Consider the following 17730-nt stretch of genomic DNA (forward strand, 5'->3'; position numbering starts at 1 on the left):
CCGTCAACACGCAGATGGAAACGGGCCTGGACCCCAAGCGAGCAGCCGTGACCCTCTCGGCCGGCGAGGAACAATTCCTTCGGCCCTCGTTCTGCTCCCCTGCCTCCAGAGGGTGTGTCTGGAAGGGCGAAGAAAGCTTGACCTCCCCAGGATTCATTCACCTGCGCCCGTAAAGCTTTGCCGGCACAGAGCTACGCCGGCTCACGTACGTGTTGTGTGTGACGGCGTTCACACGCCTGTAGGCGTGAGAGATGGGAAATATTTACCGTCTGCCCTCGGCAGAGCGTCTGCTCGAGCACGTCCAATTCTGTCGGCCACCGTGGGGAAGTGAGGTGGTCATCCCACCCCCGCGGAGAGACCTTGGACCTAACAGCCAAAGTGTTAAAGAAGAGCGCATTTATTCAAAACTCTTAGAGTGACTTCAGAGCACAAGACAGAGATTTTCCACCACGACCAGGAACTGTGTCCCCAGTTGGTGCGGCTCGCTTGAGAACCTGCCCCTCCCGGAGGAGAGGCGTGCACCCCGACACTGCGCTCCCCAGGAAGCGCCTCCAGGGCTGCTGGCCCACTTGCGGCGCCTCTCCCTAACAGGGACAAACCTGACGCCACTTCCAGAGAAAATAACAAGACACGAATTCTGGGAAAATGTTGACAGCCTTAGGGAACTGAAAAATGAAGGGGGCGTTTAAAAACGTAGAGAAGTGGAAGCAAAGGTAGTTTTGTTTCCTATCCAGAGGAAAGCCCGCCGTGGGCATTTGGGGGCGTTGGTCCCCTGTCCCGGGAAGCCCCTGATCAAGGGATTTGTTCACTTGGCAAAGTTGATCGGAGCCCAGTCACAGCAGAGGATCTCAGTTTTCTTTCCACGGCAGCTGCAGACGTAAGGCTTTTGGTTTGCTTTTTTTCTTTTTTTGGCCTACAGATAAACCTTACGACTACTTTTGACATTTCTTCAGAGCAAAACTGTACTGAGCCACGCGACTGATTCTCTGACGACGATGCTCCGTGTGACTCAGGGCTGGCTGCTGTGTCCATGGCTGAGCCCGTGGGGTTCACCTCCTGCTCGGGGGCGCCTGGCACATGCGGCAGTTCACGGCGTGGCTTGGGAAGGGCACGTGTCCTTGCACCCATGGCCCTGGGTCACACGGCCACACCCAGCCCGGAGGGAGGAGGGTGACACGTCCAGAGGCCTCGGGCTGCCCGCCAAGCTCAGATGGCCGCACTCGGCCAGACTCTCCCAGTCTGCTCGGACGCTGCACCAGGAAGGGAAAGAAGCAGGGCTGTGGAGCCGGGTCAGTTCCTAACCCCCCGGCCCTGGTCACCCAGACGGGAACCTGGGGGCTGTGGCCCCTGCTGGCTGGAGTAAACGTGGGCATAGGAGGGCACCCACAGAACCCCCGGGCCAGAGCCGGGCGCGGACTTGCCCCTTAGTTCCGAGGACCTACCACACCCTCCCCCACATCACCCCTGCCCCGTCCCCCCATGGAATAAAGTACCCAGGCCCACACATCGGCTCAGAGGGCAAGACCGGTGCCGTAAGACAGAGTATGCTCAGGTCAACAGGTGATGCTATCAACTAGGAGCAGGTCATGTCCAGCCCGCCGCCTGTGTTTGTAAATGAAGTTTTACCGGCACTGCACGTGTCTATCTTCACGTCCTGGGTACGGCTGTCTCTGCAGCACGGTGAATACTTCTGACACAAACCGCGTGGTCCTCAAAGGGGAAAATGCTGACTATCTGGCCCTTCGAGAAGAAGTGCCCACAACATGAGACCAGCTCTTACAGCTCTCACTGAACCTCGGGTTGTGGACTCAGCACGTCCGTGCATCAACATTTAACCCAGGGACCACGAGCCAGACGGGGAAGCGGCGGCACCGGAGAGGTAAGGGACCCTCTCAGGATCACAGTCGCTGCTGTAAGATCTGACACCAGACAAGGTGGGTGAATCCAGAACCCACGCTCGGAACCCCCACCTGCAGGTACCATCCCCACATCACAGGGGTGCCCGCCCCCCAAGGAAAGTGTCCAATGAGGATGGAGAAGACGCTCGGGGGACAGAGGAAAGAAAGGAGAGGCAAGGCTATCTCGAGTGCAGTAGGACCAGACGGGTCAAAGATCGGAGGATGATGCTGGCAGACGGGAATCTGACAAAGCGGGGGCAGTAGAAGGGTTTATGTTGCACAAAGAGATCTGCCAGATCAGGAGACGGCCAGCCGGGCCTCAGGTCCCCCCAGAGAGGAAAAACGCCGGAACACGCCCCCCAATATCCGGGGGCCTTGAGGCGAGGCTGGCCCTGGTAAGCTGGGGCCAAGGCGGGGCAGGCGCCCTCAAACGGGAAAGGGGAAGGCGACCCCTGGCCCCCTCTGGACTCAGGATGCCACCTGACCACGAAATGGAGCAAACCATGAGAGACCAACACAGTGAAGCAGCTACAGGAGGGTCAGGGTGGGAATGTCAGCACCAGGAAAACGTAAACATCACGTTAACAAAAACTGGGAGGCAGGAGGGGTAGCTACTCTCCCCAAACCCCAGGCCCCAGTCATCCCAATGCAATTTAGAATGTTCTAGAGAATAAATGAGAAAATTTAAAAATCCAGTAAAGACTGCACAAGAGAGATACTACAGATCAAAACCAGAATGAGTATCAGCGGAAACTCTTACATGAACCATCCGTAAATGGAGTCTAAAAGCACAGAACGGGAACGATACGCGGAGAGTGGCCCAGCCTCCCAGGGAGTCAAGCATCCGTCAACACTAGTTACACATGGTGATGGTGCAACTCACAGGTTTAGGAGCCCCGAGGACTCAAGCCCATCACAACCGCCTCCCTACAGGCAAGAAGACCTTGGAAACACTTCCACGTTCTTTCTTGACAGTAAACGAGAAATCGATGTAAATGTCCTAATGACTCTCCCGGCCGGGTCCTGGCCTGTCCTCTCTCGGCCTATCTAGAACCTTCTGCCAACTACTGGGGCTGGGAGCCTGCAAGCTGCACCAACCTCCCCTGGCTCCTTGGCCACAGGAGGCCCCGGAGGAGACCAGGCGACAGGCGTTCAAGGGGCGGGAGGGGATGGCTCCTGTGTCCAGCAGCTCGGGGTGGGGGTGGGGGTGGGCACACCTCTTCTGTGGATCCCCGTGCGGCAGCTGCAGGTGGGGACACGGGTCTCTGCTGTCCCCAACCTCGCACAGCCTCTTGTGGTAGCAAATGCCAAGGCTGCCTGTGTAAAACCTGTAGGGCCGTTTGGTTCTGCTTTTCCCACAACAGCCGGTGGTGCGCTCACGGTGCAAACACCAGGACATTCCTGCGAGGTCAGAAGAGGCCAGGCTTGCCGGCCACCACCAGCCACCACACGCGGTAGGCACGGGTCATGTCATCGGAGACCAGTAAGCAGGCATGGGCTGGAAAGGAGGGCTCATCCGTCTACCGATGTCCTAACCACACATCCGAAAACCCAGAACCACCGCCCAGCTCAGGAGGCACCGAGCACAACATGGACGCGGGAGCCGCATACGAGGTGCTGGCCGCTCTGCTGGGAGGAAAGAATTCAGCGGAAATGAGTGATGAGCGCTCAGGACAGACACTACGCCAGGAAGTGAAGACTCTGCGTGACTAAAACGTTACCCACATTGGAAACTAAGGAGCAACAAGGAAGACACAAGATGCAAAACGGGGGCAGCGACACGCCGGGCACTGCGCGTCCGCAGAGCGACCTCCTCCTGGGCGCTTCCCTGCATCGTACGATTGCACCAGGGCGCCTGGCCGGCTCGGTTGGAGTAGCACGCGATGCTTGACCTCGGGCTCGTGAGTTTGAGCCCCACGTTGGGAGTAGAGATTGCTTAAAATAAAGAAGAACAAAAATAAAATTGCATCAAGTTTTTTTTTTTTTTTTTTTTTAAAGATTTTATTTATTTACTTGAGACAGAGAGAATGAGAGACAGAGAGCATGAGAGGGAGGAGGGTCAGAGGGAGAAGCAGACTCCCCGCCGAGCAGGGAGCCCGATGCGGGACTCGATCCCGGGACTCCAGGATCATGACCTGAGCCGAAGGCAGTCGCTTAACCAACTGAGCCACCCAGGCGCCCGCATCAAGTTTTTAAAAGAAGCTATTCTTTCATGTGGTTTCTGATGTCACCAGATAGTTGGGAAAAGCACATTTTCAGGTCTGCCCTGACAGTTTCCTCAACAAAAGGAGCCCCTCTCATCTGGGCCCTCACACCTGCCCGAGCCTGTCCTGGGCGAGGACGAGGGGGCACCACGGCCTCATCCAAGTCAGGTCCCCACGTCCAGTCGGCACAGTCCCAGGACGCTGCAGAGCAGGGCCCGCACCCATGCTCTTCCTCTCCACACACACAGCAGTAACACGCCTGCCCCAGTGCGGCCAGTCGCCTCCGGATCAGGAAGACACACCACCTGCTCGCACGTGAGAGTGGTGTGCAGTCCCCAGTGGATGGAGGCCAGTCCCTGAGGGTCCATCCCTGCTCAGGGCTTTGGGATGATTCGCCGACGGCCACCACGGTGTTTCTAAAAGCAGCGCCGTCTACCTGTACTTGCAGAAGTCAGGCGAGCCCCACCGAAATCTCCTAACTGCCGCAGTGAGTCCCAGGCCACTTGGGACGGAAGAATCCTTCCTCCCCACGACGCCCCCCAGGCTGGGCTGTCCGCGGTCCTAGCCACCCTGCCCTGGGAGCCTGGGGGCTAGGACCGGATCTTAGCCGTTTTAGGCAAGCCAGAGGGGATGGGAGCAAACTCAGGGCTTTGGCATCACTGCTGCGCCTCGGAACAGACGCTGAACCGATACCCCGCACGCGCTCTGCTGCCTGTCACTCTCACCGTCTGCTCCTTCTATTCTGGGCTTCAATTAAATTATGACTCTAACAAATTTATTGTGTTTTGAAGGTGTAGTGACTCATGTGCTCACCCGGACTCCCAAGGATGATTCCTGCTGCGCCCACGGCCACCCTCCAAGCAGAGGCCCCGAGAGAACTCGGTTTTCCTTTGAGCCCCCCAGGAGGCTCGACCCGGCCGTGTCTCTGCTCACCTGCCTCTCCACACGTCAACTATCACCCCTGCTTGAGGCCTGACCTCCTCCGGCGGCCACCGTATCCACAACCACCCGCCGGACAGGTGTCACGCCGACCCGTGTCCCCCAGCTCTCCGTGTGCAGACCCTCACTTCCGCCCCCAGATCTCCATCCACCGCGGTGTTGCTTGGTGCATCCTGCCACCCACTCCCTGGCATCAGGCGACACAGACCGTCCTCAGCTCCGCTCTGAGGCTTCCTTCCAGGCCTCGATGTGCCCATGTCCGGACCCTACACTGCCAGTCCTCCTAGGGACCGGGCATCGGGCTTCCCCAGCAGAACACCACTGGGGCCTCAGTTTCCCTGGAGCCTAGGCGGTTGTGGATAGCTCCAGGATGACCCCTCACATCTCCGAGCCCGTCTCCTCCCTGTGAACACACACCACCTCCTCTGGGACGCATCCCTGTCCCCCTCCCCACACGCTGCTCCTTCACCACATTCCCACGCCCGCGCTGGAGCACTGGGGTCCCTCCCCGGGCCGGGGCCGTGCCTGAGCGCGCTGAAGTCTCTCTGGAGCTGCAGGCAAGTCCTCAGGTGCACTGTATACGGAAGAACACACAGAACAGCACCGGCTAAGTGGCATTTAATATCCAGACGCCACTTTGAACCAAGAACAATTCACTCAAGTGCCAAAGTCAGCACACAGCGCGTGGAGCTCTTCCATAAACAAACAAGGTGTAACAGGTCCGCTCTTTTTTAGAGAGTGAGAGCACGTTCCACACGAAACGGGTGTAATATGATAACTCGAGGCACACAGTTAAAAGGTTGTATATCTCAGAGCAGTGAGCCAACTGTAAATATTTTAAAGGCAGCTTGCTCATCTGAGATCTGAGATCATGCTAAGTGCGACAAATGTCCCCAAACTGCAATTTTATGGGGGGGGTTGCTAAAATAGTCACCTCAGCTACAGTCCTCAGCCCATTTTTCCCAGAACAGCTCAAACAGAAGCAATTTTGTAGTTAGTTTTCCTTCTGGCCATTGTCTGGGAAGGACGGGCCGTCTGCGTGGCTGTGCTCCATGTTCCCCCACAGCGCAGATGTTTATCCTGTGTTAGAAACACCGCTGCCACTTGTTTTATGTCGTGTGTGGTGATACCGTGCTGAGGAAAACCTGGGGATCCTACGTAGCCGTGAGCCCAGAACGCGGCCGACCAGGGTGGGCGCTGGATTTGAAGGGGAGAGAAAAGAAACCCTTCTTTCTCCCCATGCCGCGGCCCCGGCAACGACCGCGCTCAGTGCAAGCTGCTGGCTCACTCGGCAGACTTCTACCGCGGCCGCCCCCCGGCACCAGGCTCGGCTCCGGTGGTTGGTCATCCTGCCTGCGGCGCGGCAGGTCGGGCTCCCGGGCCCTGGAGACAGGCCCGCAGCAAGGCCTCAGGACAGCGTGCTCCAGGCGGAGCCTACAGCTCCTCCCACAGCCCAGGAGCCGAGGCAGCGGCCAGCGTACCCCCGGCAGGTGGAGCTCCCCCCAAGGTGTCCTGTCCCTGCAGCTGCCCACACCCCTGCTTGCTGCTGGGGCCTCATCGCATTTCACGACTTCAGTCCCTGTGGGTGTCCTGCTGGCCGTGAGGGTTTGTGGGCGCAGTGCTAATCGCCCCCCGACCGTGACGGGGGACGCTGCCGGTCCCCCAGGGCCGGGACACAGCCCAGCGGTGCATCTGTTGACACAAAGGCCCAGGGCCAACACGGGCGAGGCCCTCACAGAGGCGCACTCTATCAAAAGTTCACCACGAGCCGGGCCTTGCTGTCAACATTTTAACATCTTGCTAATCCCTGCAGCGACCCTAAGAGGTGGCATCCCTGCTGCTCCCCTTTCCCAGAGGAGACTGGGGTGCAGGTGGGTTACTCCGAGGTCGCACAGCTGACAAGAGGAGCACCCCAGCTGTGGCTCCAGACCTCAGGGAAAACTGGGTCCCTCCCAGGCTCGGTTCCTGTGGGCTTCTCAGAGACTTCCCGACTCTGAGCAGCCATGCCCAAGACGCCCGCGCACAGCTGCGCGGCGGGGCCCGTCTGCCAGAGGGTCACCCCGGCACCTGGTTCCAGCCCCCCGGACACCCCAACTCCCGCCTCCAGCCGCCGGACACCCCGGCTCCCAGCTCCAGCCCCCAGACACCCTGGCTCCTGGCTCCAGCCGCTGGACACCCCGGCTCCCGGCCCCAGCCCCGCGGCCAGTGCCTATGTGTCCCTCCCCGTGCTGCTGGCTGCTCAGGCATGTGCAGGACTTTGAGCTCCCCTCCGAGCTGGTTGTAACATGTGCAACCCTCACTGATTCCTGAGTCACAAAGAATGTGACATGTGTTCACTGTATACTTGTACCAAGGACATGACTGTACCTTAAAAAACATTCTTTAAGCAGCGTGACTGCCTACAAGGTACCAAGCAAATGCTCGGGGCACAAACGCACTCAGCACCACCCTGCTCCCTCCAGGAGTGCACCGTGGGCTGGGGACACGGGCACATACACACAGTTGGGGTCAAAGCAGGCACATAAAAATGGCCCAGGAGAGACACCCTATCCTGACTAACCAGGTGTTTAGAGCTTCTAGACAGACTGACAGATCCTGTAAAAATAAGAGACAAACTTGATGTCCTGGGATGTGGCCTCTCCTCGTGAACGCTGTAAACAAATCTACACGTCAGTCTGGTAAAGCAGAGAGGCTGGGTCATAGGATCACATAAACACCGAAGGGACGAACTTGTTTTCAGTTCTACTTAGCGCACCTGGGAACGTGACAGGCAGACCATCTCCGGGGGCAGAAAGTGCTATGCTCCAGGCAACGGAGACGCGAGTGAGGTTGAAAATCTGACCCTTTTACACCCACACCCCGACCAGTTCATACAGTAAAATCAACCATCAACCACAAAACAAAGTCTTCTGGAATCTCACCATTCAGGAAGTGTGGGGTTGGGATGGGTCGTCTGTCCTCAGGCATATGCCAGAATTCCCCAAGACCCTGGTCAGTGCTACACAGACGCACGGGGAGAATGCATGGAACACAACAATGGGACCTTTCCAGAAGCTCTGAAGCAGGAGGGCAGGGGAGGGCAGGGCCCACCTGGCGGCATGACAAAGATGGACAGAGCGAAGGGACCCAGGTTGCAGCAACCTCAGCCACAGGCCCAGGGGCCTGGACCCCATCCCAGAAGCAACTGGGGAAGTAATGAGAGGAGCTTTGAAGCAGGAGAAAGACACTTTAGATCTGTGTTTTCAAAATATGGCTTAACTCCAACATGGGGGAACTGACAGCCTGGGGAGCCCCAGGGACCAGATGCCCCAAAGAGGCTGTGGTCAGGATTCAGGCAGGAGAGAAGGGAGGAATCTGAGACACGTTTAGGAGGCAGTATCAGTGAGATCCAGGGAGGGGACAACCACAGATTAGGGGGAAAGTCCGTTTATCCCAGCTGCTTTGCATGCACCAGGTGGCAGCCAAGTCAGGTGGGTCAAGGGACTGAAGGTCAGGAGGGAGGTGAGGGCGGACGTGTTCATAGGGATGTACGAATCACCAGTCTGATTTACAGCTGAGCTGAGTTACCACGAGCTGGACAGAGACTGTCATCCTCAGAAAGGCCTGCTTGCAAGGTGGCCCTTGGCTGGAGTCTGGGAACTTGACTGGTAGACAGCTCCCTCCACCGATAAAAACCTCCCCTGAATCATAAGAGTGGTCTGCTGTGCATACACAATATGGTTTATACTGAACACCCTCTTTCCTTCTGGGAGTCTGGAATATTCCGGCACGTGCCAGCCCCCAGTAAAACCCCCAGTTGTCACAATTCCTTGCTGGACTATTGTGGTCTGTGTGACTCCACTCTTGGAAGCTCCCACCTGCTTTCCTCCCAACTTCACCCCATGAGCCTCTTCCCTTTGCCAGTTTTGCTTTATACCCTCTCATGGCAAGAAATCTTAGCCTTGAGTCCTACTATGTGCTGGTACTGTGAGTTCTCCTGCTAAATCACTGAACCTGGGGGTGGTCTTGAAGACCCCGACACAGAATATAGTCAGTATTCTTTCAAATAAACAAACTGGGTGAGTTCAAGTCAACCAGCTGAAAAGAATTTTTTTTTTTTTTAAAGATTTTATTTATTTATTTGAGAGAGAGAGAATGAGAGACAGAGAGCACGAGAGGGAAGAGGGTCAGAGGGAGAAGCAGACTCCCTGCCGAGCAGGGAGCCCGATGCGGGACTCGATCCCGGGATTCCAGGATCATGACCTGAGCCGAAGGTAGTCGCTTAACCAACTGAGCCACCCAGGTGCCCTGAAAAGAATTCTAAACACAGTATATACTGACTATCCTAGACCAGTGGTTTTCAAGCCTTTTGAAACAGTAGGATTCCAATATAAAGTTTTAAGTGCAGTTGTTGGTATTTTTTAATTGATTCCACTTATTGGTAATATCCATGAGCACAGAAACCCACCTCGTGCCCACTATGGCTTCCCAACACCTAACTCAATGCCTCTACTCCTGTACTCAGTAGGATGTTTTCAATAAATATTTTATAAATGCAATTAAATAATTTAGGTTCAAATCCATGAAATTTACTTAATACAAGATACCAGCTGATGAGAACAGCAAAGTTAGTCGGATGAGCCAAACAAAACAAACAAACCCATACTTGCAATGGAGAGAACCCTAATACGATGGTGGAAACCTCATGCCTACTCAGCCGCCATACAGTTCAATTCAGAAATCAGCAGAATCTTAGAAATGCGCTCTTTTTTCTTACCGACTTGTTGTCTGGAAGCAGGAGTGTAAGCCGACCAGGAAAGGGTTGCTGGATGCCTGCTCAAACACATGCTTCTCTGTCTGTACCCAGTCAATATCCTGAAATAGAAACCAGGTCATGTTAATGAGGCTCCTGAATACTCTTCATCCTCGAGAAGGGGAGGAAAGAGAGAAATGTCTCCCACCTCTGCTTGTAAGAAGACAGTGCAAACAGGAAAGGAAAATGTCCATTAAGAAATAGATCACCACCACCATCCCCATCTCCACCACCATCATCACCACCATCATCACCATCACCATCATCACCATCATCACCACCACCGTCACCATCACCACCATCATCACCATCATCATCATTACCACCATCATCACCATCACCATCTTCGTCACCATCATCACTATCATCACCATCATCATCACCATCCTCGCTATCATGTTCATCACCATCACCATCATCACCACCATCATCATCACCATCACCACCATCATCACCACCACTGTCACCATCACCACCATCATCACCATCATCATTACCACCATCATCACCATCACCATCATCATCACCATCCTCGCTATCATGTTCATCATCATCACCATCATCACCACCACCATCACCATCATCACCACCATCATCATCACCATCACCACCATCATCATCACCACCGTCACCATCATCACCATCATCATCACCAGCACCACCAGCACCATCCCCATCTCCACCACCATCCTCGCTATCATGTTCATCACCATCACCATCACCATCATCACCACCATCATCACCACCACCGTCACCATCATCACTACCATCATCATCACCATCACCATCTTCATCACCATTATCATCATCATCACCATCTTCGTCACCATCACCATCACCATCACCGTCATCTGTCACCATCTCTACCCCCATCACCAGCTGTGTGCTGGCCTCTGAGCTACAGGCCCTCCAAGCACTGCCTCATGTGCTCCCCGTGACAGCCTTGGGAGGCTGGGTTTCATCTCCACTTAAGACATAAGGAAGCAGGGGCACCTGGGTGGCTCAGTCGTTAAGCGTCTGCCTTCGGCTCAGGTCATGATCCCAGGGTCCTGGGATCAAGCCCCGCATCGGGCTCCCTGCTCCGCGGGAAGCCTGCTTCTCCCTCTCCCACTCCCCCTGCTTGTGTTCCCTCTCTCGCTGCATCTCTTTCTGTCAAATAAATAAATAAAATCTTAAAAAAAAAAAAAAAAGACATAAGGAAACAGGATGGATGCTTAAGCAGATTCCCCAGTGTCCCATGCCCATCTCTAGAGCACCAGCTCCTATCACAGGGCTGTCTCCCTCCCAATCCACGTTGGAATTTGGGGAAAGCTACAAAGTCTGTGCCTCCCTCTACACACTGGTTTCCCTGTGTGTCTCTGCTTCCTTCTGTCTGTCTCAACTCCTCTCTGCCTTTCTCTAAAAGGACACCTCTCATTGGACTCATGACCCACCCACATAATCCAGGATGACCTCCCCAATATCCTTAACTTAATTACATCTGCAAGGACCCCATTTCCAAATAAGTTCAGATTCACAGGCGCCAGGGGTTAGGATGTGGCCATATCTTTTTGCAGGCCACCATCCAGCCCACTGCAGTGCCCCTACAGCCTAACGTCCACGGCCCGGACTCAGGGCCACAGACACCAGGGTCTCTCACAGATGCACACACACAGACATGCACATGACACACGCAGACATGGGGACACACACACACAAACACACACAGTTTCTACTCACTGACTCCTAGAATCACACTTTTCTCAAGAGTTCACCTAAAAGTCCCACCTCCACATCTTGGCCCACAGGGGACAATTTGAAGATGCCAAGAATGAACCAGAGCAGTGAGTCTGTCCTGAATGCCTTTTCTTTCAGTTCTACAAACTTGACCCCAGACACTCCACTAACTTTCTAGCTGGCCAGGGTTCCAGTAAGGGGATCTGGAATCACCTTGCTGCGCTGCTGATGAGCAGTGAAGATGTGAGCAAGCCACTGCCGCCCGAGCCTCAGTCTCCTCAGCTGTGAGGCGTGGGTACCACCACTCACTTAGGAGCTCAGCACTCAGGGGCCATTTGGGCAGTCTGGGCTCGCACAAATGCACCCTGCTGGTAGGGCAAGTAAAAGCTCTAGTTTAGCCCCAGCTCTCTCCTCCAAACCATGAGCCTGGGCCAGGGCTGGGGAGCCCTCCTGTGATCTGCTGGACCCATGGACACCAACTTGCCTCATGTACTACAGGGGCTGAACAGCATTATTGCTGCCTATGCGTCAGTCCTTCCTCTGCTTCTAAGAGACAGAGTCTGCATTCAACTGAAAGAAAAAGACCAAAAGGACATGAAGCCAAGAAGCCCAGAGAGATGCTCAACATCACTAGTCGTTATGGAAAGGCAGATCAAACCACAATGAGGTGCCACTTCTCCCCCACCAGGGTCATGATTATCACAAACCAGAAAACGGCAAGTCCTGGAAAGGGTGCGCAGAACTGGAACCCTCACGCGTTGCTGGCAGGAACATGAAACGGTGCACCTGCCCAGCACGGTTCGGTGGTTCCTCAAATAGAGCGTGAATAACCCTATAAGCCAGCAATTCCACTCCTAGGCAAATCCCTCAAGAACCAGAAAGAGGGACTTGAACAAATACCCACACATGAACATTCACCACGGCACAGCTCACAGTCGCCAAAAGGTGGGTGCAACCCCAATCTCTATCAAGAAATGAACCAAATGTGGTCTACTCATAAAATGGATTGTTATTCAGGCATAAAAAGCAATGAAGTTCTAGGAAGCCTGGGTGGCTCAGTCAGTTACGCACCTGCCTTCGGCTCAGGTCACGATCCTAGGGCCCTGGGATCGAGTCCCGCATCGGGCTCCCTGCTCAGCTGGGAGTCTGCTTCTCCCTCTCCCTCTGCTCCTCCCCCTGCTCATGCACATGTGCTCTCTATCTCAAACAAAAATCTTAAAAAAAAAAAAGGCAGTGAAGTTCTGATACGCGTACTATGTGGAGGAACCTTGGAACACGATGCTCATTGCAAGAAGCGGGACACAAAGGGCCACACAGTATGATTCCATGTACAGGAAATGTCGAGGAAAGCTAAGTCCAGAGACAGAAGGCAGAGGAGCGGTGCCAGGGGCAGGCCGTGGGGGGTGGGCGCTCACGGACACAGTGTTTCCTTCTGGGGGGGGTGACCGTGTCTTGGCACGAGACAGCGGTGACGCAGCGCCACATCATGACTGCACCAAACGCCACGTGAACGTATACTTTAAAATGGTTAAAATGGCGAATTTTGTTATGTGCATTTTACTTCCATGGCAAGAAAGAAGCACGGGAGCCAGGATGAAGACCCTAAGTGGAAGCGCAAGCCGGCGTCCACGCTCACCTCGTCATCGTGGACCAGGTCCTTCTTCACCACTTTCATGGCGTACATCTGATCATTCTTCTTCAGCCGCACCAGGAGGACCTTGGCGTAGCTCCCACGCCCAATGACCCTGATCAGGTCGAAGTCCTGCAGTCCGAGCCCCTGAGATATTTTGATTCCATCCATCCCATCAATAACCGGCTTGAGGTCCTGAGGACAAGAGAGAAGTGAGAAAGGAAAGACTCCTCCCTGTGGAGGTTAAGTCCCTGTGAGCAATTCTGCTCACAGGCTCTGACTCCATGACCACCCCAGACCCCCCACTCACAGCCCGTGGCCGCTGCGGAGCATGTGGGTGCCCGGGGCCGGCCTCCCAGGACAGGCTCCCCGACCAGTGCTCTCCTGGGGGCTATAATGCCGAACTAGCTGATGTCTGCAAAGCGCAGCCACAGCCCCACGCAAGGGCTACAGAATGAAAGAGAAAGGCGATCCGATTAAGAACAGAAGCTTCCCTCCTACGAATTATTTCTGGCAAGGGTATCTGTGGTGGAGGCAGGAGGTACCTAAGTGCTCCTGTCTCATCCCAGATGCAGATGTTATGTTAATGAGAAAACTTTTGAGAAGCCCCAGGCCACCTAAAGGTGGGACCAAGCAGGTGATTAGAAGCTTGGAACTCAGTCTCACCCCTGACCTCCGGGGATGGGAGAGGGGCTGGGGATTGAGCACATTCTCCAACCCCCAGTGACTTAATCAATCATGCCTCTGTTATGAAGTCTCCAAACAAACCCCAAAGGACGGGGTCTGGAGAGCTTCTGGTTGGTGGACAGACACGTGGCAGTGTGTCTGGACAGGGCACGGAAGCTCCGTATCCTTCCCCCATCCCTGACCTCATGCAGCTCTTCCGTCAGGTTCCGAATTACAGCCTTTTATCATAAGCTAGTAATCTGTTAAGTAGAATGTTTCTCTGAGTTCTGTGAGCTGCTCAAGCAAATTAACGGAACTCACGGAAAGGGTCATGGGAACCTGATTTATAGCTGGTTGGTCAGAAGCACAGGGGACCACCTAGCCTGCAAGTGGCCTCTGAGGGGGGCAGTCTTGTGGGCCTGAGCCCTTCACCTGTGGGGTCTGATGCTAGCTCCAGGTAGATGGGGTCAGAATTGGGCGAAATTGTGGGCCACTTGGTCAGTGTCCTCCAAGAATCGGAGAACTGCTTAGTGATGTGGAAAAAGTACAACAGACAAATAAAGGGTTTTATGCAAATAAAATCTGACAAAAATTGCAGCTCAAGAGCCAGCCCTGGACCTGCTATGCCATATGGGCAGAGAGGGTGCTCGGGAACTGAACCCACAGCAGATACGGTGCCACACCTGGACCCTAAAGAGCCTCTGGGACGGCAGCCTCTGGGAGAGTCAAAAAGGATGTGCCCCAGACAAGACTGAACTGTGCCATGGCAGCAGACCATGTTTCTGGAGCCAGGTCCTGGGCTGGTGCACGCCCTCTCCTCTCTGCCCCCCAACAGACCAACTTCACTGTACTGCACAGCCCACCCACCAAAGCAGGAGGGCCCCGTGCCCCATGTGGGCCATGCCCACGGGTGCCAACATCCTGTTGCTTCATGAGGTACCAATTTCCCAGTGATGGGAACACTTGTCCTGTGACAGGAGACAGAAGACAGTTGCAGAAAATGTAAGCATTTGCACCTTGGGAGTGGGGAGAATCAAGTTACTAGCAAATGTGGTGAGCATCTATCCATCTACCTCTGACGTTGGCCCACCCAGCCATAAACTTGCCCAAAACAGGACAAAGGACAAGTCTGGTTCAGGGTGATTCCTCCACGTGGATCCCCGCAGACAACGGAAGCCGTGCAAGAGTACGAAGTGATCCCACTCTCCAGGGACCAGCCTTCCCACCTTTTCTCGAAGCACGTGAGCCTGGGGTCTCCGTGTGCTCCTTACAGCCCACTGTGGGGGCCCAAGCCACCCTGTACTGAAATGGGAGGAGGCACGCTGACGACTGGTGTTGTGGGAAGCTTCCCGTGTGCCAGCCATGGGGTAGGGGTTCCCACAAAAGCTCTCAGTTCACCCTCACAAAAAGCTGTGGTCACTATCCAACTTGACCGAAGAGGATTCTGAGGTCAGAGAGTCCCCTGACCCAGGCTCGGACCAGGCCTGCCGCTTGGGCTCACCTGGCCAATGACACCTCATCCCCCCAGTTCTGCGTAGCTGTGAGAATGGTACACCACCACCACATCCTCACGTCTGAGATTCAGCACTGGCTTGAGTCTGCCGCACCTGCCGGCTCTCTGTCCACCTAACAATCCGGAGATTCCTTCTGTGCCGAATACTGGAGACTCCATGGGACTCTGCCCTGAACCCCTCAGCGTGCATCACCTGAGAGGTCCACAGACCATGCCCTCACAGTGAGCAACAACTTCCAAGCCTGTCTAGTTCATATTTAAATTTCTGTAATTGCCCCAGAAATGAGCTAATGAACTTCTAAAAAGAAACTGGAAACACTAACGAGCCATTTTATACACTCACCTCAGAATCATCTTTAATGTTGTCATGTTTCCGGGTTGAAGAAATGTAAGCAACTGGTGAAGAGAGAAAGAAAGCAACAGGACATTGCAGGCTTTGTCAGGAACGCAGCCTGAGACACAGGGGCTCCCACGGCCCCTCACTCCTCTGCGGACACCTGCGGTCCAGGCCAGGCCGGCCGCACTGAGGGCAAATCTCGGAGCAGCCACACCTCGCTGCAGAGCCCTAAGAAAATGCAGCTTCTTGGTCCCACCCAGGCCTCCTGACTCTGCACCTCTGGGCGTAGAGCTGGGGAGCCTGCATTTGTGACAGGTTTTCTCAGCGATTCATCTAGAAGTAAGCAATCACAGGAGTTCGGTGTCTAGCCTTCCAGATGTTGTTCTTAGTATGCAGGTGGGTGGGAGAGAGGATGGATGGGTGGATGGACGAGTGGAGGGTGGGTGGGTAGATACATAAGTGGCTGGATGGCTGGATGGGTAGCAGTTAGGTAGGTGTGTGGTGGGTGTGCCGCGATTGTTTATTAGGAATCTCCTTTGTGTGAGGTTTTGTGCTAAATGCTTTATGTTCTGTGGTCTCATTTCATCCTTCAAGTGCTCTCAGGGCACAGAACTCACATTTACCATGCTCTTAACAGTGCACAGACTTTGGGAGCTCAGAGCTGGGCTATCGGTCCAACTAGTATTCAAAATCTTTCTCCAAATGCTTCTGAGCATTAAAAAAAAAAAGTCTCTCCTCCACCAAAAAAACCCCATAAAATCCCACAGAAACTCAAGAACCAACTTGACAGCAGGCTTTTCCATGGAGACCAGCCTATGCAGCAGCCTACCCATGGGAGGGCCTGCCTGTGGTAGCCGCCAAAGTATCTTCTAGAACTCCCAAAGTCGGTGCCGAGGGAAAACGCCCGCCTGGACTCCTATGGCAGCCACTCTCAGAGATGTGTGTGCCCAGGGAAGGCCACCCCACTCTGCCATCTCTGCCCAGGGATGATGGCAGGCCCTAGAGACGTCCCCAGCCCCGCAGTGAGGGGCGCATGCTTGCCAATATTGACCCTCAGAGAGCAGATGGGAGCTAGAAAGGATTCGTGCTCAGAAAGGGGAGGCACGCAGGAATTCCAGGGTGGAGAGCCTGGGCTCCACCAGCAGGAAGAAAGCAGCCCCTACTTCCATCGGTGTCCTCAGAAGGAAGGTCCACGTCGTCCTTGTCATCTACTGCAGGTTCTTGGGAAGGCATGACAGAATCCTGCAAAGAGATGGGCATTACAAAGTGACCAGGCAGGCGTTACAATGTAGCTTCTGGAGACACTGTGTGGCTTTCTATCACCACCTCCTGTGATATACACATTATAGCCCATGTCCTAATACATATTCCACAAATCACCTGCTAACCTTACCACACTGGAGACAGGAAGACCCACACGGACATCTCCTGTGATCCTATAGAAGGAGACCACTCAGCACCTCAGGCTGGGACCTTTCCAGCAGGTGCTTTAAAAAATGGGGCCTTTGTACATAATGCTTGGTAGTCTCCCCCGCCCCCACCGCCGCATCACAGAGTCCTGCGGGCTGATGTCACAGCTGAGGCAGCCCCCTATTGGCCGACATTAAGCTCCAGGCGTTGGCATCCCTCAGCCCCTGACTGATACATCTCTGGGGCTGGCCTTATTTCTCAGGCTAACGTGGACCTATGGGGTCAAAGGGTATGTGCACCCTTTTGGTTTTTGGCAGCCACGGCTGGAAGGACTTTAGGAAGACCGTGTGCATTTCCCCCACACCAGTCCGTGTAGGGACCCCACCTCCCAGTGCTCAATCAGGGTTAGACATCAGATGAGCCAACCCGCCCAGACGTGCCTGCCAGAGGCCCAGGAGGAACTCAACATCCTGCTCCTGCTCAGGGGTCCCACGAGCACTACCAAGCCTGAATACTCAGGAGGGAAATGAACAACACATCAAAGGGCCAGGGTGCTTTACGTCCACGGTCATAGGCTGAGGGGCATGGGGGGTGCATCCTCCGACTTTCAGGGAGGCATGGGCTT

General features: G+C 54.8%; 1 protein-coding gene across 2 annotated transcripts in view; it reads right to left on the reverse strand.

The window, feature by feature from the left end:
* Positions 1–17730, reverse strand: part of PRKCZ (protein kinase C zeta) — a 104275-nt gene that overhangs the window by 10292 nt on the left and 76253 nt on the right. For both annotated transcript variants that reach the window (XM_064590092.1, XM_045898881.3), the window contains 4 exons: positions 16859–16937; positions 15702–15754; positions 13186–13374; positions 9798–9895 (listed from right to left, as the gene is read on the reverse strand). In XM_064590092.1, coding sequence (XP_064446162.1) covers positions 9798–9895; positions 13186–13374; positions 15702–15754; positions 16859–16937 — 419 coding nt within the window. The remainder of the gene's footprint in view (positions 1–9797; positions 9896–13185; positions 13375–15701; positions 15755–16858; positions 16938–17730) is intronic.

This window comes from Mirounga angustirostris, unplaced genomic scaffold (assembly GCF_029215605.1).
Source record: "Mirounga angustirostris isolate CCGP_5_RB_7025 unplaced genomic scaffold, mMirAng1.0.hap1 SCAF_4, whole genome shotgun sequence".
NCBI lineage: Eukaryota > Metazoa > Chordata > Mammalia > Carnivora > Phocidae > Mirounga > Mirounga angustirostris.